The 24179-nt window shown below is 50.4% G+C and overlaps 1 protein-coding gene across 2 annotated transcripts; it reads right to left on the bottom strand.

Moving 5' to 3' along the window:
* Window positions 1-678: 678 nt before the first annotated feature.
* Window positions 679-22663, bottom strand: ppfia3 (PTPRF interacting protein alpha 3). 2 transcript variants are annotated; one of them, XM_086175875.1, is made up of 31 exons: window positions 22513-22663; window positions 21297-21758; window positions 16444-16545; window positions 16123-16362; window positions 15909-15968; window positions 15136-15264; window positions 14932-15024; window positions 14109-14161; window positions 13862-13955; window positions 13642-13776; window positions 12872-12955; window positions 12645-12776; window positions 12173-12235; window positions 11995-12074; window positions 11537-11705; window positions 11270-11463; window positions 10934-11174; window positions 10258-10391; window positions 10027-10181; window positions 9845-9944; window positions 9663-9744; window positions 7947-8147; window positions 7132-7197; window positions 6636-6662; window positions 6362-6537; window positions 5830-5927; window positions 4636-4811; window positions 3488-3556; window positions 3224-3386; window positions 2508-2564; window positions 679-2389 (listed from the first exon to the last, which is right to left on the bottom strand). In XM_086175875.1, exons 2-30 carry the CDS (start codon window positions 21618-21620, stop codon window positions 2518-2520), a joined length of 3687 nt encoding a protein of 1228 aa, XP_086032001.1. In that variant the 5' UTR covers window positions 21621-21758; window positions 22513-22663; the 3' UTR covers window positions 679-2389; window positions 2508-2517. The 2 variants fall into 2 exon arrangements, with proteins under 2 accessions (XP_086032001.1, XP_086032002.1); XM_086175876.1 differs by lacking the exons at window positions 679-2389; window positions 2508-2564; window positions 3224-3386; ... (1 more) ...; window positions 4636-4811; window positions 5830-5927 and having other exon boundaries at window positions 6410-6537; window positions 6636-6940.
* Between the last annotated feature and the right edge of the window lie 1516 nt (window positions 22664-24179).

Here is a 24179-nt window from a genome sequence, read left to right as displayed (position 1 = left end):
TTCTGTATTTTCTTGCTTCCAAGCACGTTCTCGTGTAGATGGACGACCGCGATGGCTTTTTCCCCCCCAAAAACGTGGTCACGGAAACATGCCTTTAGGCTCATTGTTGCTCGCTTAAAGTACGTAAACAGGTACATCCGTTTCGACTGCTTCAAACGTCACCGCCCACGTACTTCCCAAATGTTACATTGTCATGGCTGCTTTGCGATACACCCACTAGAGGGCAGTGCAGAGTTCGGCGTTCACTTCCAACGTAAAGCGACAGAGCGACAGTCTGAGCATCGAGTTCTCCTGTCTACCAATGCCATGTTTTCTTCCCTGTTTGAACATACGACGCAACACTGCCCCCTCACCGCTTCCGGTGGTGCACAGGGAATTACGCACGTAGGGGAAAAACACGGGAATTTTCTCGCCGTTGCGGCCCCCGTCCAACAACATCCCTTCCCTTCCCCCAAATATTTTGTTAAGTTCCTCACAGAAACGATAATCACGTCTGACAATATGAAGGGTTTTCTCCTCGACCCGCCGCGGAATCCCTCGCCGTACCGGATCCAGATCCGGATTACATGTCCATTATTGTTTGTATAATCCAGCCGGCGGACAGGATCGCAGCAGAACGGCTTAATTGACCTCGGAGGGCAATTAAAGGATGGGGGGGCAAATAAAGACAGGCGGCCGTGATCCGCAGCGGATCCACACGGAACGCTTTATTTTATTGATTTAACATCACCATTCTCAGCATCATCGTCAGTACTGTTCATTATCCATACAGTATTATTTTTTCTTTTGTAGTACTATCACTTCATCATGGAAATCTGTTGAGTTGTTGCAGTTTAGTTCTCAAAATGTACACACACGCATCCACATACACACACACACACGCACGCACGCACGCACACACACAGATCAGCGCGTTGACCGGGTTTTCATGTTTTCACTCTTTTTTTAAAACTGAAATCAGGATCCGTTTTTTTTTTTTGTTTGTTTGTTTGTTTGTTTTTGTCTTTTTTTTTTTTAACGCACATTTATCCGACACGTACTTAAAGAAAAATAAATAGTTATCGTAAAAAATAAAAAAATACAACTGAAAAAAATACACACGTTTTACAAATTGATGCCCTCCCCTCCCTCCCTCCTCCCCCGCCCGCCCCCCATAGGTTTATCATACAGATACATGTTTTTTTTTTTTTTTTAATCATTTTAATTTTTTTAACAACACCTCATAGCTTCACCACCAGGAAGGAAAGAAAGAATTAAGAGAATTAAAAAAAAAAAAAATTAAAAAAAAAAAAAAGACTCGGGTTGTTGTCGCTTGTTTGACATGCATCGTAAACACAGAGGCTAAAGGTTGGTTTCCTGGGGCTCCTTCCTCCTCCTCCCCCCTGCACTCACCCCGGAGAGCTCTTGGTTTTGTTATGGCTTGTTTGTGCGGTAGAATGACCAGGTTCTGCCCACCCGTCGACCCCCCCGATGCCCCTCGAGTGGCTGTTTTGTCTCTCTGACACCCCCCACCAGGTAAAAAGTGGCGAGCGCTCCAGGACTTTCGTTCGGTCTGGCTTCAATTACCGGTCGCTCTCTTTTTTTCATGCGTATTTCTGACCTTGTGGCGTCGCGTGTGTCCCAGCATCCCATTCATGCTTTATAGATCAGTAATAAGTGCCTTTTACCAAACTCAGGAAGAAGTCATTCTTAAAATGAACTCACAATTAACAGAAAACCAGGGAGATAAAACTCACTAAAATATATATATCATATATCTGTCAATGTATTTGATTTGATCCATTTTTATACGAAAGCTATGAGAACCCCCCTTTGTTAAGTGCTGACTGGTTTCAATAAAATCTTTAAAGTTATTTTTATGATCATGAATCACTTCAAGACCAAGATCTGGGGGTTCATGTTCATTCATGTGCTCACTGGCGTTAATAACGGGGTGTCAGAACGGCAGTCTGCCGGAACGAGCCTTTCCTGTACGTGACGCACATTTTCAACCTCAATGAGAGGCTCCGCCCACTTCCGACTGGCTCCGCCCACAATGGGTCCCTTCAGAATAGACAGCGTCAAACGGCGACTTTGCTAACCTTCCTGTTGCTATGGTTACACCCTTGTTAAACACACCTGTCAGACGGAGGGGGGGGGCCGTTCCCGTCGCTTTTGTCGACGTGGCCGCTTGACGGGACGAGGGGACGACAGAGAGAGAAAAAAAAGCCGATCCCGCTCCTGTTCCGCCTTTCTCAAAGTACATTCTTCACCCTCCCCTCCCATTCTCCCCGGTTATTGCAGGATGGTCAGAACGATTTATTTAAATTGTAAAGTTAAATGTTTTGTCCATTGCTTCTTTCTCCGCGGATGAGCGAGAGGGTCCTCTAGTCCCGATCCAGTTTCTGTCCTGGGGGGGGTGAGACAGTGTTATTCCTGCACCACCGGCTCCGTCGCCCACACCAGACCCGATTTTAAACGACGACGACGACAAACAGTGGCTGGCAGGGGCGGGGCGGCGGTCTCACCTGGGCCCCTTCAACAGGAGTACGTCCTCACTGAGGCCGATTCACCACGGGAACCGGCTGGGGAGACACAGAGGGTATTTTAGCGTTAATGCGACCGTCCCGTGAAAAAAAAAAATTCCTCCCCTCCACTTTGAAGTGTCCGCTCCTTGTTATTTCCAGTTCCTCCACCAAAGGAAACACTAAATTCCAAACCAAAAATACTAGCAGAGTAGTGCGCTAAGTAGGGCTAAGCAGCCAGACGGTCTGAACGGCACGGCTTTGACCGAGGCTTTACAAAATACAGAGCGGCGCGGCGCAGAAAAAAATCCCTTATTTAGTCATCTGACCGGCAGACTCGGATTTCGGTGGTTCCACGCAGGGGGTAACGTGAAAAGAGTTCCTCGTAAAGTGGCCTCTGGGGGGGCGGGTTGGGAAGACGGACCGAGCGCGGCCAGATGTGGCGGGCGGCGCCGCCAGGGAAATCGGTTCTCGGCATCTGGAGGCGAATCAAATAAGACTTTTATATCGTGTCTTTGATAGGTTGGATTTCGTAACGCGGAACACGTGTTCCACCTGGACCTGGACGTCTTCCCGATTTGGACGGATCCCGCCCGTCGAAACGCGAGAAACCGATCGGCGGCGGCGGCTTCGTGAAACAGGGAAGCCAAAAGGAACGTCTTGTATTTAACGCCTCGAGAATATGAGGTCGGAGGTCGCGGGCGAGGGCGAGGACTCACCATCACTCTGGACCTTTCTTAGCGTAACAGAGGGCGTGGCGATGGCTGAGGCACGGAAGTTTGCGGGCAGGGTCTCGGCGGAGTCGGAGGTCACGCCCCGGAGGTCCTTCTCCCGGAACATCTTCCTCCAGGAGGGCGAGCGGGTGAAGGTCTTTGCTCCGTCCTGGGCGGAGAGGAGGAAGGGAGGAAGAGAGGATGACAAAGTGAAAACACCACGCGGTGCAATCGTGTCTCCGCTCTCCTCCCACTGTCCGGCCTGCTGACCTCATCGGGTCGTCTCTCGGTTCCCAAAGAGATGAGGGAGTTGTACTCTTGCTCCAGGAGCTGTCGGGCCTGGAGGGGGGGGGGCAGAGGGTGGCAGTGAGTTTGGAAATTTTTCCGGCACAGGTCTGTTCATGTTTGCAGGCATTAAATCGGGATTAAAAAAATAAATCGACGGGATCCGGTGAACCCTTCAGTTAAAGCCAACGTAATGACTATGTAATAACAAGTAATAACACAGTTATTATAAGGGATGTTTTAGCTTCAGTTTCCAACGATATATTAAATGGTTTGCATGATTTAGTGTGTGTTTGAGGATTTAAGACTTTAAACACCTTTGTCAAACGGAAGTTTCTGCTGCAGCACCACCAGCAGCAGAAGCGTGTACGGTCGAAGTGCAGGATTACTACCGGCAAGAAATACCGGAGTAATAAAGTACACAAAATGATGAAGGCCCGGGTTTTAGCTTTATTTCAGTCACCTTTGACTTGGGAACAGGAAGGGAACAATGGTGCGAGAACATAAATCAAAAACGTATCAACTCCTGTTCCACGGGTAATACCCAATAATAACCCTGTAATTAACCCAGTATGACGCTGAACTTTATGGAATTGAGCAGGGGAGGCCAAACAGGTTCCCGGTTTGCCGTTGGAGATGTGAAGATCCGAACTCCCGCTCACTCACTCTCACTCGGGTGAGAAAAGCACCAAAGCGTTCGAGACTTTTAATTAGCGGGTTTTATTTCTCAGCTACAGTGTAAAAGTAGCGTGTCTGGCACCCCCATCTGGTCAGCAAGGATGGGGGCATGGGGGGGGGGGGGGGGGGGGGGGGGGGGGATGCAGGTGGAGGTCGTTTTTTTTGTTTTGTTTTTATAAAGCAGAGAAGGAGGAGGATAAAATAAAACGATAAAAAAAAAAAGATAAATAAATAAACGGTAATAATCCATTTTATTAAAGTCGCTTACTCGACACTCAGTGTCACCGCACAGACATAGAGCCCATACAAAATACAGATTTAAAAGAAACAATGAAATTGACAAAATGTTAAAAAAAAAATAAATCAGAGAATAAAAGTTACGCACGAGTTGGCGTCAGATGGAATAGGATATAAATACGAGGGATATTTTTTTTTGGGGGGGGGGGGGCGCGTACCTGCGTGTTCTGGTTGGGGATCTGCAGCAGCAGGGCCAGGTCGGTGTAGTCGAAGGTGTCGTCCAGGGCCAGCAGGGCGCCGTGCACGCCGCTCTCCCGCAGGTTGTCGGCGTACTCCTTCAGCCCGACGGTCTGCACCCAGCACATCACGCGCTCGTTGGACCACACCATCACATCTAAGGGGGAAGGAGGGAGGGAGGGAGGGGTGAGAGAGTCCGCGGGTCGTCCGCTCGCAGGGTTTTCCGAGGTGGCTCCCGCGTCCCCGGGAGAACCCCGGGGGGAAAGCGAAAGCCACAAACCGCGGCGAGGAAGACGACGGTAAATACGCTCCATGTGTGTCCCCTGAGGCGAGGGCTTGTTTAACAGCCGCGCTGACATTTATTTTGTTATTACCCGGCCAAAAGTTGGACAGAAAAGTGGCTTGTAACGTCCTGTGCGGCTCGGGGTGGTCTGGAACCTCTTCCAGAAATGTGGGAGACATCAGGACTCGGAGGAGATGAAGGGAAGTTGTTTTTTCTTTACCATTGTTTTTTTTTTTTTTTTCTTTTTTCTTTTTTTTTTTTTCTTTTTACAAAGCCGGAGTCGCATATTTCTTTTATGCTCGACTATTAGCTGAGCACGATTCCCAGGGGTGTTTCATTAGGCTTTCAGCTTTGCCATTATAAACACTATTAAAAAAAAAAAAAATCAAAATAAAATCACATTTCCTCAAAGGCTTGTTGCGCCCTGCGTTTAGGCTCCTCTCGCTGGCCCAGGAAATATAAATCTTCCTTTTTTCCAAAAAAAAAAGCCCTTTTTAACTATTTTGAGATATTCGTGCTATTTTGGTCCAAATTTACTGAAAAAATATACAGGTTGCAGGAACTTACGAAAAAAGCAACGATCTTTATAAATATTTGACTGATCCATTACTTCACAGATTTTTTAAAGTGTCAGGTCAGTGACAGGGTTCATCATTCATTGATAAAACACGATGATGAGGGGTAATAGGGGGGTAAATCCTTAGAGTCAATATCTGTGTAATAACAGTGTAATTATTACCGCCACAGCTGGAGGTGATGTCAAGCCTGGCTTCGGACCCAGCACGAATGAGGCACACCTCGGGGGAGGCCGGGGATACGACAGAACAGGGGTGGGGGGTCGAGGCCGGGGTCGGCAGAGGTGACATCACACCTCCAGCAGGTAAACGCTCACCTTTGTTGTGATGGGCGCTCTCCTCTCTCCTCCGCTCCAGCTCCTTACGGTCATAGTTCAGGCGCTTCAGGCACATGATGCCATAGTGGAGGCTGACCCTGCGGGAAGGAGGGGAGGACAGCAGGGCAGGTCAGCAAAAACCATTGTCCAACACACACACACACACACACTAACATCAAGTCTTTTCAGAGCTAACTGAGGGCATGGCGCTGTGAGGGTCATGACTCCTAACACCTTCATAACTCACCCCAAAACACACACACACACACACACACACACACACACACACACACACACACACACACACACACACACACACACACACACACACACACACACACACACACACACACACACACACACAGAGTGGAGAAGATTAACAGGCCTGATAGAGGCAAGCCCGAGTACGTGCACGGAAACCTCCAGCAGGGAACGCTTCTGTGAGATCCCGGGTAAACAGATAAATAGATCCTTCCTAATCTATGAAAATATGAATAGTATGATGATTTATATAGTGTGTGTGTGTGTGTACCGATGGAAGCTGTCCACCATTTTGAGCTGTCCTCGCAGCTCCTTCTTGGTCAGGTGGTCCAGCATGCGCGCGTCCACCAGCGACTCCATGAAGTAGCTACGGTACTGAGGCAGCCCCAGGCTGGGGAGCCAGTCGTTGCCCACCCACTCGTGGTTCATGTCGCCGTAGGCCAGGATCTGGATGGGGGGGGGAGGGGGGGGGGCGGAGCGGAGACGACTCACCGCCGGTTCCGTCCGCAAACGTCTGGACGGAAAAGGCGGGGGCGGAGACTCACCTGATCCCAGCTGAACTCCTTTAGCTCCTGGAAGAGCGAGAGAAGAGAGGAGGGCAGGAAGAGACAGAGCGAGCGACGCGGGGGCGGCCGGGGGAAAGGAAGGCCGGAGCGGAGGTCAGGAGCGGGAGGTTCGGGCGACGGGGGAGGCGGGGAGGAGGGAGAAGCGGAGGAGCCGGGTGCAGCGGTAACAGCGGTGAGAGAGGACAAAGGGTGGAAGAGTGTGTTAGTGAACGGGTCATTAGTTGGAAGCAGTTCACACCGAAACAGCAACCGGAGGGAGAGAAGAAGATGGTGGAGGCTACGGCCTGGACCCACACACAAATACCATATATACAGAGACGGGAGTACAGAGGGAGACAGCGAGGGAGGAGGAGGAGGAGGAGGAGGGGGAGGAAGGGGAGAGACTCATCAACGTGATTCGGACCGGGCCGGACGCAGTTATAAATAAAGTAAACTGAGTGAAAAAGAGACAGAGGCGGGACGTCCCGGTACTGACCGGAGGCTTGGTGGCGGCGTTCAAGGACTCCATCTCGGCGTGGGTCATCCAGACGTTACTGGTGGACTGGGGGAAAGGGAGGAAGGTGAAAGGTAAACGTGTGAATCGTCCGCTGGTGTGATTGACAGATCGGCGGCTGACCCGCCTCCGACCCCTCCCATTACACCCCACATGGTACGGTCCCGATCGCACCGAACATCAAAATAATAAATTTTGTAATTTGGTCAAACTGCTTCACTTCAATCCATTCCCCATGTGTTTGACTTATGTTGTTATTTCATCCTCTTGTTTATCCAACACTTACATTTTTTAGATTATTGTTGTTTATGTTTTCCAGTGACCTCCTGCCTTCACAAAGAAGTTTCCCCCTCCGAGGGGAAAACAAGGGGAAATCTCCTCTTCCCTTACCTTAATTATTAATACAAGTTTTCTTAACATGAATAAAATGTTGTTTTTTTTTGTTGCGCAGTGTTGATGATTTTGTTTTCCTCTCGCTGTTCGATCGTCATTTCGCACCAGGCCATCACCAGCTGAGTAGCACACGGCCATTTCGTTTATTTTGACATTTATTTGACTTGATTGGCGTGTGTGATATCATGGGCCTTTCAACACACACACACACACACACACACACACACCAGTACCCAGCGCGTCAGAATGATGGAACCTGGTTACTTCACTTCCTGCACTGGATCCTAGTCCGGTTCAGTCAAAATAATTACACTTAATAGGAGGAATTACAGGAGTTAGCGCAAGTGTGTTAAATGGTGTCTGTGTGTGTGTGTGTGTGGGGGGGGGGGGGGGGTGCCACTCACCGAGCGCGTGCTCGCCGGTGCTGAGGGACTTGTGAGGGACACCATCTCCTGGATGGCGAGCCGCAGCTTGAGGCGGTGCAGCGGGTTACTGATGCCGATCTCCCTCTGGATCTCCGTGTCCGACAGGTTGGCCATGATGGCGCCGCTCTTCACGTTGGCGCGGCAGGCCGCCACGTACCAGGCCGGCATTCCCACCCACAGCTGGAGGTGGAGAGGGGGGGGTTAAAAAAAAATCTTTACTTATTTTTTAAAGAATGCGATTGCCTGGGAACACGGACACGGCTCCGTGACACGCTCCTCTCCCGAACCGGTCTGAGAAGGTTTATCCTCTGGATCCAATTTGGTTTCTTTCCGAGAAGCGCAGCCTTAACTGGGAGCATGAACAGCAGCTCTGCATCTTTCTCCCCGATGCTCTCATTAAATCCAGGGGTATTTGGAGCGACGTGGCGTCCGGGTCACATGACTCCTCGCATTAAGGCAACCCGTCCGAGTGCCTCAAATGTGGGGTTCGGACTCCTCGCTCGAGCTAAAGCCCTCAGAAATGAACTTTCTGCATCCTGACAACTTGCCAGGCTACAGCAGGGGTCTCGGACTCGCGGCCCGCGGGCCAATTGCGGCCCACGGAGCAATATTTTGTGGCCCCCTGCCTGAAATCTAATCAAATTTCCTGAAATCAAATCCAAAACCGGGCAAGGAAAAAATGAAAAATTAACTTTGCAATGTATTTTTTGCTTCAAAATTTGAAAACAAAATTATTTTTTTAATGAAAAAAACATTTTAACAAGTGACATCGCTAAAAACAATCTTTTCTGTTCTTATTTCTATAAAAAACACAAAAAAAAATAGCAAAAAAAAAAAAAAATACAGACAAAATCAAAAAATAAGATTTAATAACCAGAATAGCCACCATTGTAAATATCATACTTCTAACAATCAATTTTCTACTAAATTCTAGTGCTGAATTTTCCCACAGTGGCAAGATTTTCTCTTTTAACTCAACAATATTTTTAGGGTGTCATCAATTCTTCTCTAATATTCATTTTGAATATTAATTTGTCCTTTTTTTTTTAGAGGAACAGTTCATTACATATAAAGATTTTTATAATTTACCTGTTTACCCCCTTAACACTTAAAAAAAAGGAAAAATTTGGACTTAGTGTTACTTCTAGGAAATGATTTTACTGGTGAGTTTGACACCCCTGACTTACAGGTTTAATGCCTTTACTTTAGCAATAATATAATAATTTAATAATAATACTGATTGTATGTAAATGAAAAATGATTTATAGTAATAGTAATACATAATAAAAGGAAATGTAAAGAAAATATATAATAAGTCTATTTACCTTGAAGATCGAACATGTATTGCTAAATTTAACTTGCACATTATGCCACAACTAATTGCTAAATTTAGCTTTCCACTTTCACGCTCTCAGTCACGGTATCTCACCGACAGCGATTTCTCCATCCCTAAATGGACACGCGCACTTCAAAGATGTTTTTTTGTCCAACTTCTTTTTCAACAACACCACTTCAGTGAGATAAAAAAAAAAAAAAAAAATCAATAAATCGACCGTGCGACCGCTTATATCTCGAAAAATCTGTATGTTGATGCACTGGAAAGTTAATGTTTCGCGGTATTTTGAATTTGGTTCTGAGGCTTAAATTTTGTTTCCTTTTTTTTTTTTTTTTAAGTTTTTTTAAATGTCATGTTACCTCCAGCCAAGACACGACGGTGGGTCCGTCCCAGGAGGCGAAGGGAAGTCCCTGGCGACAGGCTTCCTCCAGCAGCTCGTGTCTGGATGGGCAGAAGAAGAGTTTTTTTTTCTTTTAATTGATTTGAAAAATGTGAGAAATAAAATAAAAAAAATAAAAATAAGCATCCTCTGGACGCCCACTTCTTCTTGCTGCGACGGTCCTTGTCTGCTGGACCCAAGGTCCCGGTCTTGTTCATCCCCATGGCGTCTCCGGAGGCCAGGTCTTCGGAGGGCGTGGAAGCTGCGGGAGACACACCGAGGGATGAGAACCACAGGACAGCGGCGCTGCGGAGCATCGGATCAGGCGGGTTCGGGACGTTCACCCAGGGAGGCGGCTCCGTCCCGCCCGGGCTGACCCATCCTGCCCTTCTCCTTCTTCCCGAAGAGCCGGCCGATGGAAGACTTGATGCTCTTCTTCTTGCTGGATTTGTGGAGAGAATCCTGGCTGCTGTTGGAGCTGCTGCCATCTGCTGACAGGCTGCAGGAGGCAGGCGGTCAGCGACGGGCGGGGGAGGGGGGGGGGGGGGGCGAATCAGTTTGAATCGAGATTCTACCTGCGGAACTCCCGGGGGTCGTCCAGCATGGCCCCCGGGTGGGTGAGGGTCATCCTGTCCAGTCGCAAGGCTCGAGGAGTCGGAGGAGGCGTGGCGTCGAGGAGAGCGAGGGAGCGGTCGTCTTCTTTGTTGTTCTGAAGTGCGGAGCGGATGATGAAACGCTACAACGGCACTCCTTGTTTTCACCAAGAGATGTATTTTTGTTTTGTTTTTTTCCCCTTGGAACCTTCGGGACCTCGACCTTGTAATCCTACCTCTTAGCGAGTGGGAGTGCGGCTATTACACATCTATTAAAGATCTATTACACATGTATTACATTGTAATCAAGGTACTGTGACGAGGGTGGAGCTGGGCTCCAGAGAACCAAACATCTGTTCTGACAAGGAATTTCAGCCTATTCCCTTTTTTTTTTTTAATTGCAGCAGAATGGTGGCTATATTTGGATGGGAGAATGGAGCCGACCCCCCCCCCCCCCCCCCCCCCTTCTCCCCAAAAACAGCGGCGGACAATTCGTCGCCGATGAGGTCACCGTTCAATTTAAAAACATTAACAATTAAAGATGCTCCATTATGGCCCCAATTCTTATCAGCGTGTTCCCTCGGGATTTATAAATACTTATTACTGCTTGATTACACGTCTGGTTGATTGCACGCAATAACAGCTCTCTGTGGTTTACCTGTCTGTCGGTCTCGCGGGCCGGGGAGTGGGGCAGCCGAGGGGTGGAGTGCCCGGAGCTGGGGGGCGAGGGGGAGGCCAGGGTGGAGGAGGTGATGGAGGAGGGGATGAAGCCTCGCCCGGTGCCGTCTCTGCCCAGGGAGGAGGGAGGGACCGGCGGGCTGTCCAGCGCCACGCTGCTGACCCGACTCTCGATCTCCTCCGCCCGCAGCTCCGTGTTCTCCTTCTCCTCCTGAATCAACCTGATGGGAGAGAGGGCCGGAGGACGTCATCGGGCCGGACCGGAGAGGTGCGGCTTCTGGAAGGGGAAATGTCCGAGAACCTCCGGGCCTCTTACTTGATCTCCTTGTTGATGGCCTCCAGCTGCTCCTGCAACATGATGGCCAGGGTCTGGACGTCGGTCTGGCCGCTGGGGGAGAGCAGCTCCGAGCCGAAGCGGTGGTCGCCTTCGTCCTCTTCGTCGGAGCAGCCCACGTCCACGCTCCGGTCGAACCCGGTCCCCAGCAGGGCCCCGCTCTCCCAGTCTGGGTACTGCACGCAGGGGCAACGCCCAGATGAAGCCGCGGCCATCACAGATTTTAAATGGCCTACAGAAAACTCTCACCTTGGTGGAATCCTCGCGGGCTGAGCTCCAGCGGGCCCGGTGGCTCCGCCTGACCACGCCCCCGGCGGAGGCGTTGCCGAAAGGATCCAGGTGAGTGGTGGAGCCCGCCGAGAGAGAGCAGCCCCCGTGGGAGTACCTGAGCTCCAAGGCGCTGCCTGGCAGGGAGCGGCTGCGCGAGGGACCGAGAGATGAGATAAGAGATGGGGTGGAGAGGACAGCATCCCGGAGGCCCGGCCCCGAGGCGGTACCACCAAAAGTACATACTCAGACAGGAGGGAAGTACAAATGAGGCTGTCGGGCCACGTGTGTGTAAGGGGGGGGGTCCAGTACAGGAATGTTGACATGTACGGCATGTACGGTTTGGTTGGTGTGAGTTTGAATCATGTCCGACACACAGCCGGCAGCAGGAAAGTCCCTGAAGGCAACACGGGGAGCCCACGTGGGGAACCGCAACCCACCTGGAGTAAGAGCCGCCGGGCCTGGCTCTCAGCTGATCCAGCTCCAGCTGAAGCCTCTCCAGCTCTGCTATCAGCTGGTCCTGCAGACACACACACACACATACACACACGCAACATGAGCGTCACATTACCCCCCACCCCAGTCTGACAGAGGCATGGTAGGAAGAGGTTGGGTCACCTTGTTAGCCAGCAGGTCATCCTGGAGCTTCTTCATGTTGGACAGCTCCTCGGACAAAGCGTTCTGTGTGAGGGGGACGTGAGAGGGGGGTGAGACGCACTCGTGCACGCTATTTACGAACACGTATAGTGCACATACATACCCCAAAAAATTTTAAATAAAATAAATATACCCTTGCCACAAAATAAAAATCCTGTAAATAAGTGAATCAATTATAATAGTATTAATCATTAAATAATACAAAGTTATTGATTAGCAGGAGGGGGGCTATTTGCTGTTATCATTTGTAGTATTATTAATAGGGCATTGCTTTACATTCGAATCAATGGGAGCTCATTAAGACAATCAATTAAGATAATCATATGAAGGTGAATTTTTTTTTTCTATTTCGGATCGGCCAGCTCCGTGCACGTCTGATACTAGGCGAAGGCTCAGCCTGTGCACTACAGGTGGAGCACCACGGGAATACAACCTTCTCCTCCAGCGCGGCCATCCTCTCCTTCAGGTGGAGCTGCAGCCTCTCGTTGGACTCGGACAGCAGCTTGTCCACCGTGTCGGAGAGACGCTTGTTGTGTTCATCGTTCATCCGCTCCCTCTGCCTCGCCTGCCGGGGGGGGCGACCGGAGGAGGAACCACAGGAGAGTTGGATCGCGCGACGATCGGGGGAACAAAAACGACGGGGGAGCCGACGTGACTCACTCTCTGCAGCTCCTGGTTCTTCTCCTCCAGTTGCGCCTCCATCTGCCGCAGCCGCTCCTCGAAGTTGCCGTGGCGCTCCTCGGCCTGGTTGAGGGCACGGGAGGAGCGGGGTTAGTGTGTGTCAGGGAAGCCGTTCTTGGACAGGAAGACGCCCTGCCCCGACACGCAGCCCCGGCCGAGATGCTCCGAAAACCCCGCAGGGGCCCTGAAAGCAGAGTGTGTCAGATTCTGGCGCCGAGCGGAGAGTGCTCGCCGAACCGCCGAACCAGCGTTCGGTTCTCGACGTGTCGGAGGGCCTGAGGGGTCCCGGGGCTGTTACCAATCAGCCAGAGGATCCGGTTTTTCACCCTCTTGTGCGGGTGTTTTTGAAGACGCCAAAAGACACACACACACACACATACACGTCTGTACCGCAGTTGTTTTCTTCAAAGTTGGATCCGGGCATTTATCTCGGCGTGGGACGAGGTGTTTGTTCGACGGAACAGGATCAACAACAACAGCCACTTCGCTGGAATTAATTTGCACATTCATGTACCAGATGTTCTGACACTGAGGAAAGGGGCGGGGCTTCACCTGGACGGGTAAGCTGCCAATCATTCGCTCTCTCTCATTCACACCTGTGGACATTTTAGGGTCTTCGATGAACCTTTTGACTGTTTTTGGACTGTGGGAGGCAGACGGAGAACCTGGAGAAAACCCGGGCAGGAGAAAGCGCAGAGAATGGAGGCTCTATACAGAGAGTACACACACACACACGCACACACACACACCTTATTGAGCGCTGCCACTCTCTGGGCGAGCTGCGCCTCGATCTCTGGCAGCGTCTCGGCCCGCTGCAGGGTCTGCTGCAGCTTCTGCTTGGCGTCGTCCAGCCGCTCCTGAAGCTGCCGGTTCTTCTCCTCACTCTGGTTGGGGGGTTGGGAAGGGTCATGATCAGAAATCAACAGTGTGTGTTTCACACCGGAGGGTGTCGAGGAGAAGCACTCCCACCTGTCTGTGCAGAGACTCCTTGCTGGCCAGCTCATTCTCCAGCTTATCCTTAATGTCGTGGAGAGACGTTGCCTCCCGCTGGGCGCTGAGGTACCTGAACACAACACGGCCCTCAAAAACACGCAGCAAAGCGTCTCTCTGCAATGCGTTTTGGTTGGACCATTGACCGACTTTGGTAAAGTTTCAGCCAAGGAAGTCGGATTTCATCCATTTTCTTCGTCGAATCGGGGCGTTAGAGACGACAAACCTGCGCTCCAAGGTGGTGATCCTCTCCTCCATGTCCTCCCGCTGGCACAGCGCCTGGATGAGTCACGGGAGAAAGAAAACGTTGGAGATCGGGAGTGCTCCTCCGCTCACAGGGAGGAAGATCGAGACCAGGGTGGGCGCGCTGATCAAAGAAGACGCTCTTAACCTGGTAATAACTAGTTAACATATGAGGGGAGGGGGTCATCTCAGGGGTGCCCCTGAGGTTCAATAGGTGAAAGAGAAAAGGTCAAATTAACTGGGATGTAGCCAGGCGTGGATTAGCGATCAGGGCCTCCGGGGTGAGGGGCCCCGGGGGTCTCCAGCGCCGCCACCGCCTCACCCTTTCATCTACCCATATTCAAAACAAAAAAAAAAAAAAGGCCTCTTTAAATGAATATGTTGTGTATTTTCTTCTTTCTGGTGATTTCCAATCCAGCCTCCATTCATGTGTATTTATATTCATCAATCATCATAATTTCATTTAAACGTCCTCATCCTTTAAGGCATCGTTTTGTTTTCTTCTTTGTTTTCTTGACATTTACTATGATTACGACAAGTAAATACTTAAAACAATGTGTGTGTGTGTTTGCACGCAGAGGCAACTCTGTGCTTCTCAAAACTCCATCCCTGCCTCATCCATGTGAAAATGGCCCCGTCGTCATGGCTACAGTCTGTGCTGCCAAGTAGGCGAATCACTTTGTTTCCACAGCAGAGCGTGACATAGTTTTGTCATTTAGAGCCAAATGCAGTCCAGGCACGCACGCACGCACACACACACACACACACACGCACACAGGCGCTCACGCTCACACACCCAGCCTCACCTCCTTTACGTCCCTCTGTAGTTTCTGGTTTGCCTCCTCGGATCGGGCCAGCTCTCTCCGGGCCGATGTCAGCTGCTCCTCGATCTCGCCGACCTGCGAGTCAGGACCTCAGTCAGTAGTGCAGGCGTCGCGTTCTGTCCGAAAACTGCGTCCCGCGCATGTGTTTGCGCGTGTGTTTTTATTTTTTCCCGATGACGACGGTACCTGTCTGCACATGAGGGCCAGTCTCTCCTTCAGCTGTCCCAGCTCCGACCTCTGGCGCTCAATCTCGCCCTCCCGCTGCCTGTCCACCTCGCCGTCATTCAGGACCGACGACGGCCCGTTGGGGAGACGCTGAACACAGAACCGCCAGAGTCAAAATGGCCGGCGTCACGTCAGAACAGAAATCTCAATCGTCCCGCTGTCGGGGCAGACGGGTTTGACCTGGATGGGACAGCTGTCAATCACGGGGCCACATACATATAGAAGAGACATTCCTAAGGCTTCCAAGTATGTGTGTGTGTGTGTGTGTTCTCCCGGCTTGGTTCTCTCCTGGTTCTCCATCTTCCTCCCACAGTCCAAAATGGTCAGTGGTTCACTGAGGACTGGAAATTGTCCGTAAAAAGAGAGGCCAGATGGTTGGAATGTCTCTATATGTGGCCCTGTGATTGACAGCGCCTCCGGGTTAAGCCCCGCCTCCCGCCCCAGTGTCGGCCATGATTGGCTCCAGCCCCTTGCCGATCTATGAGAATGATTAGTGTAAATACATCTGCAGGGGCAGCTGGGGCTACATTGCTAGAGCCAGGCGTCCCCTCCAATTCTAAGGTTGAGGAGTTCAATTCCTAGCCACTTTGTCCCCACGAGCCCTTGTGCATGACACTAGAAGATCCTGGAACAACTGCTTATTTCAGAACATCCTGGTTTCACCTCCGTAGCTGCAAACTGAACTAAAATCCCAGCGTCACCCTCAATCGTGAGAAAAGCTCAGGCGGGGATACCTCCTTCCCGGCGTCGAGCCCGAGCTGCCGCCGCTTGATTTGCTCCCGTAGAGACAAAACCTAAGAGAACGGAGAGAAGAGGGATGAGGAAACAACAGTGATTCCAGAGATCACTTTGAGGAGCCGCGGCAGAAACAGACGTTCCACAAAACCTTTTTCATCGGGAGTTAGAACCCGAATTGACTCCCATAGGAACCCTGCGGCTGAGACTCACCTCCTGAGAGGACGACTGCAGCTCCTCCTCCAGCACCCCCACGCGCTCCAGGGCCACCCGCAGCCGCTCACGCACCTTCTCGTCCAGCGCTTTGTGGTGCTCGAACAGCGATTTGAGGGCTTTCAGGACCTCCACCTCGCTGGACACGCCGGCCGGGGACTGGGCCTGCCTCTTCACCACCGTCATCCTCAGGCTGCGCTCGTGACGGGACACCAGGCACTCCAGATGTTCCAGCAGCAGCTGGGAGACACGGTTATCCGTTACAAATGTCCTCGGAGCGAGTGAACGGCGATGAATGTGGAGACGGAGAGCACCACTGACTCGCGTGTTGTTCCGCTCGGCCTTGAGCTCCGCGATCTCCTCCTCCCTCTCCAGCAGCTGCTCCCGGCAAAGGTTCAGCTCCTTGGTCAGGACCGCAAACTCCTGCAGGGCCACGAGAGGGCGGTGTGATCGACTTCTGTCGTCGCATAAGACTTTCTTTCCTGTTCCATCCCTCCAGGTTAACAGTCAAATAAGTGTCGCCATTTTTCGGTTGACATTTCATTTTTTTATTCTTTCTAATGGGCTTTTATGTCATTTATGCATTTTTCCCATTTAAAAATATACAGATATGATATACATAAATATGTGTGTGTACATATACATTCATATAGAATAAGAATTCACCTCTGATGTTATCAATATTTTGATGTTTATATTCATTCAATTATCAAATTTTTATTTGAATCTGTATCTTTTAATCCAACTAAAAATTCAAACATTCAGCAAACCTTGTGCTCAATCGATTTTATAATGAAGCCCCAAATTTTCCTGCCGTTCTTTAAAACTCCCAGATCCAGGTTGTTCGTCCCATTTTCACTGAATTTTGTGATCAATATATTTATTCTATTTTCTGCTCCTTTGTCTTTAAACTCTGCTAGCATTTAGCCGTTCGCCCATTGGATCTGTGTTGTTTATTTGCCCCTGCATCCCCCCAGTCACCACCAGAACGGTTCGGTCCAGACTCACATCACAAGTGTGACCGAAACCTTTCAAATTTGTCCTTGAGGTTTTGATCGGGGTCCGTTTTACTTCCAGCTCCTCAGACTGGGTTCTTCGCTTCCCATTTCAGGTGAAAGAGATGCTACAGTACCCGGTCACACCACCGGGGGGCGCTGCAATTCCAGCAGCCCAGGTTCAGTCCTGAGCAGATCAGGCTTCACATGAACTACATTTGGTTTTATCTGACGGAGCTTTCTTCCACAGGTTTTTTGTTTGACTTGACTTTGTCCTTGTTAGGCCACATAGCCGGGGGTCACTATCACCGGAGGAGAAAAATAAAAAAAGGCTGCATTTAAAAGAGAACTTAAATTAGCATTGTTTAGGGTTGAGGGGGCACTTTGTGCCCGAAGGCCATGAAAGTTCTTGTTCCGCACCTGCTACCTCCAGAAAGCCCAAAAAGCAACAACAGTCTTCTCGAATATTTTCTTCCATAGAAACCAGCCCTGAAATATCTGGGGATGATGTAATGTCTCCCGACTCTGGCGCCAGTCCAACTGATATTACATAAAACCTCTGCCGCCGCCGGCGACTCCCACGACCCCCCCATGGAACTGCCGAACCGCCGCGCACAGCTTGAACAAAAGCTGAGCTCATTAGCACAACCTGCGCGAGTCAAGCCCCGCCCCCCTCCCCTTCCCGCCCGCCACAAGAGGAGACGACTTGGTAAAATACATTTGTACCCAGGCGATGCCCTCCACGGCTTCAGGTTGCAACCGCCGCTGGGGCCCTTAGATAAAACCTGAGCAGTCAGCTTCGCTTGCACACCTCGCACCTGAAATTGGTTTAATTGCTCGATGAGCGAGACGAACCCTCACCCGCCCGCCGCGAGGAAGAAAACGCCCGCAGGTTAAAACATCAGGAGTGTGCGAGGAAGCGGGGCGGCGTGGAAGAACGTCTCCGGTCTCCAGCGGCGGTTCTACCCCACTGTTGTGATTTTCTGTAATTTTCCCCAATTATGTGCAATTGTGGGGTTTGATGTCTGATGGGAAACGACTGGGATCGGCTGCCTTGACGTTGAATGGTATCCATAGCAACAGATCAACAAAGACAGAACGGCCGACGCTGAGCGCGGGTCGAACGTTTCTCGTCCGACTGGCTTGCGTTACTAGAACCCGACCGAAGGCCCAGGACCCCCCGGGGGAAGAGACACAGACTTTAAGAACAATCTCGTCATTTTGTTTGTTTGGATTTCGGCGGCTTGGAGAAACGCCGGGGTCTGAGGTCAAACATACGATCAAGCCAGGAAAAATATGAGCGGGACCTGAGCAAACTCAGATTATCCACAGATTAACTCTGAAATCTGCTAGAGATTTCGAATAAAATCAATCTGGGATTGTTTGTTTAAAAGCAAAAACAATCAATGAACCCAAATGATCTCATCCATTCCAGGAGGAGAGTGAGGAACCTTTGAGGAACCTATGCAGAACCTGGAGGGAAACCAAGCAGGCAGGGGGACAACATGGAGACTCCACAAAGAGAGAACCAAGGAGTACCAAGGCAGGAGAACATGGAACATCCAAACATAGAAGACCTCTGAGTCAGACCCTAGAACCCTCCTGGTCTGAGGTGTTGGACCTTCTAAAGGTCCCTTCTGAAAGTCTTCCCGACTCATCTGAGGATTCAAACTGCCGCTGTTGGACAGCTTTGAGGGGGTCCCTGTCCAGGAAGAAAGGTGCTCTTCACCCCGAGGATGTCACAATCCACTGATCAATTCAAGTGAAAGATGTTGGAAGTGTTGGAGCTCCAGGTCAGATGCTGGGCCTCCTGCATGCTGGACCGGTGACGGCTCCCTGTGAGGAAGCTGAAGGAAGCAAATGGCCTGGATTTCTCAGACTGTGTGTTTCTCTGTGTTGCCATGTTTGTCACTCTGTCTTCTCTCTGCCTCCCGTCTATCTCTCCTGGCAACGTCCACACACACACATAAACTCGGTGAACTCCTCCGTCGTAGGCTGTATCACAACCCTGCGTGTTCCTCTTCCTGTACAATACTTGAATCCAACCCGTTTATTTCCCCCTGCACCCCCCAGTCACCACCAGAACGGTTCGGTCCAGACTCACATCACAAGTGTGACCGAAACCTTTCAAATTTGTCCGTGAGGTTTCGATCGGGGTCCGTTTTACTTCCAGCTCCTCAGACTGGGTTCTCCGCTTCCCATTTCAGGTGAAAGAGATGCTGCAGTACCCGGTCACACCACCGGGGGGCGCTGCAATTCCAGCAGCTCAGGTTCAGTCCTGAGCAGATCAGGCTTCACATGAACTACATTTGGTTTTATCTGACGGAGCTTCGAGCAAATTTGAGCAGACAAATCAAATCTCCACTCTCTGATAACCCAAACCAGGTTCTACTGGACAACCACACTTGAGGAATCATAACCAATCAATCAGGACTAGTATCGACAAAAGGAAAAGAAAAAAAATCAATCTCACCTTCAACTTGGTTCAAGTTGAAGGTGTGATTGATTTGTTTTTTTTCCTTGTTCATTTTGTTAACCTCTTATCCTGCAAACAGACCCAGGGGGCGGGGCGTAACCTGAACAGATCACCTGTCAATCATTCAGCCACTCACGCTCTCATTCACATCCACAGAAAACCCTTAGTGGAGCTGCTGTTTTTGGACTGCAGAAAGAAGACAGGGAACCTGGAGAGAACCCAGGCAGGGGAACATGTAGAGAACCCACAGAAAAAAACAGACAGGAATAAGGAAACTGTGACCCCCCCTTGACAAAATGAGCCAGTCACACTCAGGAAGGCTTCCCTTACATGTCTCTTAAAGCAAATATCACCTGATCAAAATCACCTGTCAATAAAATCAAGTGGATGACAATCAGCTGCTCTTGAACCACCACAGCAGAAATCCGGTGCGAACAATTCAGAAGTGAGAAAGCTAAAAAACCTCATATATATTCAATTAAATCTAGAAAAGAAAGGATCGGGGACGGGAAACATCAAACTCGGTTCTATCATCTGGTCCCCGAGCCAACCAGATTGGTGTTCTAGATCATCAAAAGTCAAGAAGAACAAATCTGGAGATGATGAAAATGAAGCGAGAAAGTACCGGGAAATATTAATCCTAATGTTTCAGCAAGTGGGTTCCGTGTTGCCGCGTAGAAACTGAGCGGGCCGCCTCCGCCGGACCTGCTAACCGGTTGCAGGCATCAATAATTCAGCATTTCCTGCGCCGCCGCGTCCGGCCGACCATGACTCAGGTCCGACGCCGTGCCTCCCGCTACTCCTGCAGAAGACTCCTACGTTCTGTTCTGAGGGAGGTTCTACTTGAACCCACCTGCTGGATGTTACCGAACCCGGGTTCTCCGCGTCGCAAAGTCATTTTCCAAAGTTTTGCTTATCGAGTTGTTATCTAGATGTTGTTCTGCTTATTTATCTGGATTTTTTTTTACGTGAGAATGATAAAGCCGTTATTCAAACTGAGACGGACACGTTCTTGTCGACAGGACAACAGGAGCCAGACGGAGAACCGGCGGAACCGACCGGAGAACGTTTCCAGCTGTTATGACCCCCAGAGGGACGGGGGTATTCGCTTCCTTCACATCGACACCGTGACAGATTGGGTGTCCTACAGCAATCCTGAAGACCATTACCCAGGCGTTCTCAATAGAACCCGGTGGTTCTCCTCATGGATCTTTTAAAGCGAGCCTTGCCTACAGCTAACAGTCAGTGTTTGGCCGCAGGCAAAACAGGCTTTAAAAAACTGCAAATAAGAACAAAATAATAATAAATCAAGAGCCCGGGGCGGGGAAGGTGGGGATACTTGGATGAAGATAATAACTATCAGTTTTTTTTTCACCCTGCCTTCAGATGAATCTGTTTCCTGTCACAAAACTCAAACCTCCAAGTTTGATGTTTTATCATTGACATTCGGGACTTTTTCTTGCAGTCATTCCTCTGAAGCCTGAGTCATTCCAAGTCCTTCCGGGTCACTTCCCGTTACGGTCCTCATCGTTCTAGCAACTTCTTAATTTAGAATGCGGGGGTGGACGGTAAGTCCAGATTCCGCTCACACTAAATGACCTGTTGGTTTACTTGGAGCGGAGGCGGAGCCTGAAAACCTCCTTCCCCGCTCCGCTCCCACCTGAATCAGACCTTCAGGTTCCCTCCGACCCCGGCGGGCCTACCTGCGGCAGGGCGATGGATAACTGCCTCTGGAGGGACTCCTTCTCGTGGCCGAGCTCCCGTAGGCGGAGGTGGGCGGTGCCCAGGCTGTCCTGCGTCTCCCTCAGGCTCTCCAGGAGCCGCTCCCTCTCGGTCAGCATGTTCACCATCAGCGACTCCAGGTTGCCCGTGCTGCCGCCTTCGTCGCCGCCGCCGCGGAGGTCCCTGTAGCCCCCGACGCCGCCCATTCCTCCGGCCATTCCACCGCCGCCCCCCGCCGGGGAGGATGAGCCGCCTCCTCCGCCTCGCCCATCTTCGGAGATCGTGGGCATCACCTCGCACATCATCTTGACGCTACAGGACGGATGCTCTGCTTCTCGTGTAAGGGTCGCCCGTGGGTTTTTTGGAGTGAGGAGGGGGAAGTGCAGGTGTGGCGGGTGACCTTTGACCCCCGGACACACGCTTCACCGTGACCAGAGAGGAACCTGGAGAGATGAAGGCGGCGGGTGGGGGGGGGGTCAGTTCAGGTGATGGTCCTTATGAGAAATGAAGACACCCGCGCAGCAAGCTCACGCCTGGTATCGCGATACTTGTAAAATAACGATCCGTCAGAGTAGCGACCTCACGCGTGCGTGCGTGCGTGCGTGTGCCCGCGACGGTGCCGCCGGTGAATGCGGAAATGACACCGAGCGAAGGAGAGAGAGAAAAAAAAAAAGAAAAGGGAGGAAAAAAAAAAGGGACAATTAGCGGGGCTGCGGGTTTACGGCAGGAAGATGCGGCGCTGTTTCCTCCGTGTGCGTGACGAGGAAGAAGAGGGTGTCATCGTGAATTGTAATCGCGTGTCGTTTCCACGGGGCTCGTCGTTAAAAACACTCACACCGGGAGCCTTTTTTTATGAACGTTATTCGACCGTTAAGGCCGAACCGGAGGAGGCGGGAGGGGGGGGGGGAGGCTGACGCTGCCCCTGACAGCTGTCAATCATCCCGCGGGCCGCGAGGACCTTCATTAGCACATTTCACGCATCCGCGTGTTTATACGTTATTTCACGTGGAAGCTGGAAAAAAAAAACGACGCGTCTCTCCGGCTTGATTCCGTCGCCGACCCCCCCCCCCCCCCTTTCCCTCCACCCCTCCATCAACACTCCACTGCCCCCCCCCTCCTCCAGCTTCCCCATCCACCCATTAAAAACAGCTGGACGCTCCAGATCCGCGGCAGATCCGTGTCGTCGCGGATGCTTACCCGAACCATCGCCGGCGGAGAGTGGGACGTGACCGCGCACCGACGCCCGGTTCACTCCATGGGAGCGCCGGAGAGGCGGAGGCTGCAGGTTATCCCCGTTCCAGCCCGGTTGCCAGCCGCCCCATCCCCTCCCTCCGTCCGCGGTGGAAGAGACGCTCCGGCTCTGCCGCTGCTGCCTCAAAGCCGTGCGTGCTGAGCGCGTCCCACTTCCGCTCCACACTTTCATAATAAAAGCCGAGCCGGTTTACGAACTAAAAAGCTACACCCCAAATTCGGTGATACCTTGATTTACGAGTGTCATTCGTCCCGTGACCGAGCTCGTAACTCAGTTTGCTGGTACATCAAGTTCAATTCCCCCATTAAAATGAATGGAAGGGCTACTAATCCATCATCCCCCATGTTTGTTTTAAATAAGAATAATGTATTTAGAAATAAGTAATGTAGAATTTTAGTCAGGGAAACACCAGTGTGACGGTAAAACGTCTGTTTAATGAGTTTTACAGTATTACAGCCTGTAATATAACTAACTGTTCCCACTCAATTCCAGGGAATAAAACAGAATTCATTGTACCCCAAACCAGACACAAAATTCCAGCAACCCTAAAGTCACACAGAAAACAAGCAAACCCCAACATTCGTGACTCGCTAGAGTATAAAAAAAATACTTAAAGAGAATGTAAAAAAAAAAGTGGTTCATTTTAAGGATATTTACCTTCCGGACGATGGTTTTTTTTTTCATTTCATGATCCATCGCTTAATTTAATATTTACTCTTAATGCTGCAATGTATTGCTAAATTTAACTTCCATACTATACTATGCCTCATTGCTAAACTTCATTTTGCAACACCAGGTCTCTTGTTATAATGATCAGACCATCCCTGACTGGCTTTGAGTAACTCTTCCAATGCTTCATCTGTTGATTTTCCCACTGTCTGTAGCGCCAAATCCCTCTGAGTGTGTCGTGCCTTCCCATATATGATACTCTCCATCACGATATCTCAACTTCCCCCCCCCGCTCGGCTGTAACTTTGTCTAAACTGAACAATGGTTCATGTTTTGAAAATTAAAAAGTTAAGGCACTCGGAAGTCAAGGTTCCACCAGCTTGCATGGTTGCAGAGTGAGTTCAACAATGTTCCAAGAATATTTATGCCAATTACTGAAGCACTTGTATTACTTTTTGCCAGTTTCCTCACCAAGGAACCATCTCTGGGGTGGGGTGGTCTTCAACACAACCGCTCAGCCACATACCGTTCAGATCTCAGTTCAGTCCTCAGGTGAACAGCTACCGACCTCTGGAAACACAGGTGAACTTAGAAAGCCACATGATGGGGACAGGTCAACCAACTCACAGGTGATCCTGAAAATCCCCATTCAAATCCATCAGTCTGTTAGAAACTCTCAGCTGGGAAATTTACATTTGATGGCATCTTTTTTAAGGTTACACATTCTGAATGATGTTGTCTCTACCTCCACCAATATAATCGATAGCTGATATCCAGAGTGAGGCACATAAAATAAATGAGTCATGGTTTAAAAAAGTACATCTCTAAACACGCCTCAGTGAGTGTCATTTGTACCTTGGACCTTTATTTTGAAGGGAGAGACAGATACTTCCGAATCTCCTTCCATGCATCCGTGCAATTTCGCGACTTGCCATAGTTTATC

This window comes from Fistularia commersonii, chromosome 28 (genome assembly GCF_037954325.1).
Source record: "Fistularia commersonii isolate RoL2024-O1a breed Wild chromosome 28, RoL_Fcom_v1.0, whole genome shotgun sequence".
NCBI classification, from domain to species: Eukaryota; Metazoa; Chordata; class Actinopteri; order Syngnathiformes; family Fistulariidae; genus Fistularia; species Fistularia commersonii.
This window is presented reverse-complemented; position numbering and strand designations above follow the sequence as displayed.

Bases quoted from the DNA above. Each gene is read 5' to 3' on its own strand.
- ppfia3 (XM_086175875.1), bottom strand. From the start codon at position 21,620: ATGATGTGCGAGGTGATGCCCACGATCTCCGAAGATGGGCGAGGCGGA. The intron at 9,745-9,844 runs GTGGGCGTCCAG...CTGCCCATCCAG, and splicing joins GACCGTCGCAGCAAGAAGAA to ACACGAGCTGCTGGAGGAAG. The intron at 5,928-6,361 runs GTACACACACAC...TCCTTCCCGCAG, and splicing joins ATGGTGGACAGCTTCCATCG to GGTCAGCCTCCACTATGGCA.